This window comes from Palaemon carinicauda, chromosome 20 (assembly GCF_036898095.1).
Source record: "Palaemon carinicauda isolate YSFRI2023 chromosome 20, ASM3689809v2, whole genome shotgun sequence".
Lineage (NCBI taxonomy): Eukaryota > Metazoa > Arthropoda > Malacostraca > Decapoda > Palaemonidae > Palaemon > Palaemon carinicauda.
Window position 1 is genome coordinate 107,843,910 of NC_090744.1, and position 1,031 is coordinate 107,844,940.

Genomic DNA, 1,031 nt, shown 5'->3' on the forward strand with positions numbered 1-1,031 from the left:
TATTTTCACATTGAAAACTAGATTGGCAATAGCATGTCTATTCTAGATTCCTATACTCATCATAGATTTCAGGATCCGCTCAAAGTAAATTAATTTTCATAAGTTACAACTCTGAAAGTTTGGCAGAAAAATTGCACGGGCTCTTCCTCCTAAAGCAGGAAGTGAATAAGTATTTGCTTATTCATCAAAGTTATAAGGATCTATTCTATATTATTTAATATATCTTCTTTCTAAAGTCACAACTCTGAAAATTTGTTACATTGTTTTCACGGGCTCTTTCTTCTAAAAGCGCCACAGAATAGGAACTTAATAAGGTTGTTGTCATGATGACTCATATATACGTCTTATTACAGCGCGTAGCCCTTGTGTCTCTCCTTATCTTGGTCGCCGTGGCCATGGCTATGGCTGACCCAGACCATGGTTATGGTAAAGGACATGGCCACGGTGGGCATGGTCATGGTGGCTATGGAAAAGGTCATGGCCACGGTGGGCATGGTCATGGTCATGGTGGCTATGGAAAAGGGCATGGTCACGGCGGTCACGGTCATGGTGGATATGGCAAAGGACATGGTCATGGTCATGGAGGCTACGGCAAGGGACATGGGCATGGACATGGCCACGGTGGATATGGCAAGGGTCACGGTCATGGGCATGGTCATGGTGGTCATGGGGGATACGGCAAAGGACATGGTCACGGACATGGACACGGTCATGGTTACGGTCATGGTCACGGACATGGTCATGGCGGTCATGGGGGATACGGAAAAGGACACGGTCACGGTCATGGTCATGGAGGATATGGTAAATAGTTTTCAATAAATACTCTTTAATCATACCATAATTCACTTTTGATTCCCAAAAGCAGGTTAGATTTGTAACTCTTAATTTCAAATGTTTTTTTTTTTTTATATTAGAAAAAAGTATTATTTGATTTTAAAACATCAAAATATTTTGAAATAGAATTCTTTGATTTAAAATGTATTTTTATAACTACCATAATACTTATAGAACTTAAATTTTCTCCCATTTTT

General features: G+C 40.0%; 1 protein-coding gene across 1 annotated transcript in view; it reads left to right on the plus strand.

Moving 5' to 3' along the window:
* Positions 1-809, plus strand: part of LOC137660042 (uncharacterized) — an 8,126-nt gene extending 7,317 nt beyond the window's left edge. Inside the window, exon 3 of the mRNA XM_068394768.1 lies at positions 354-809. Coding sequence (XP_068250869.1) covers positions 354-809 — 456 coding nt within the window. The remainder of the gene's footprint in view (positions 1-353) is intronic.
* Positions 810-1,031: the final 222 nt, after the last annotated feature.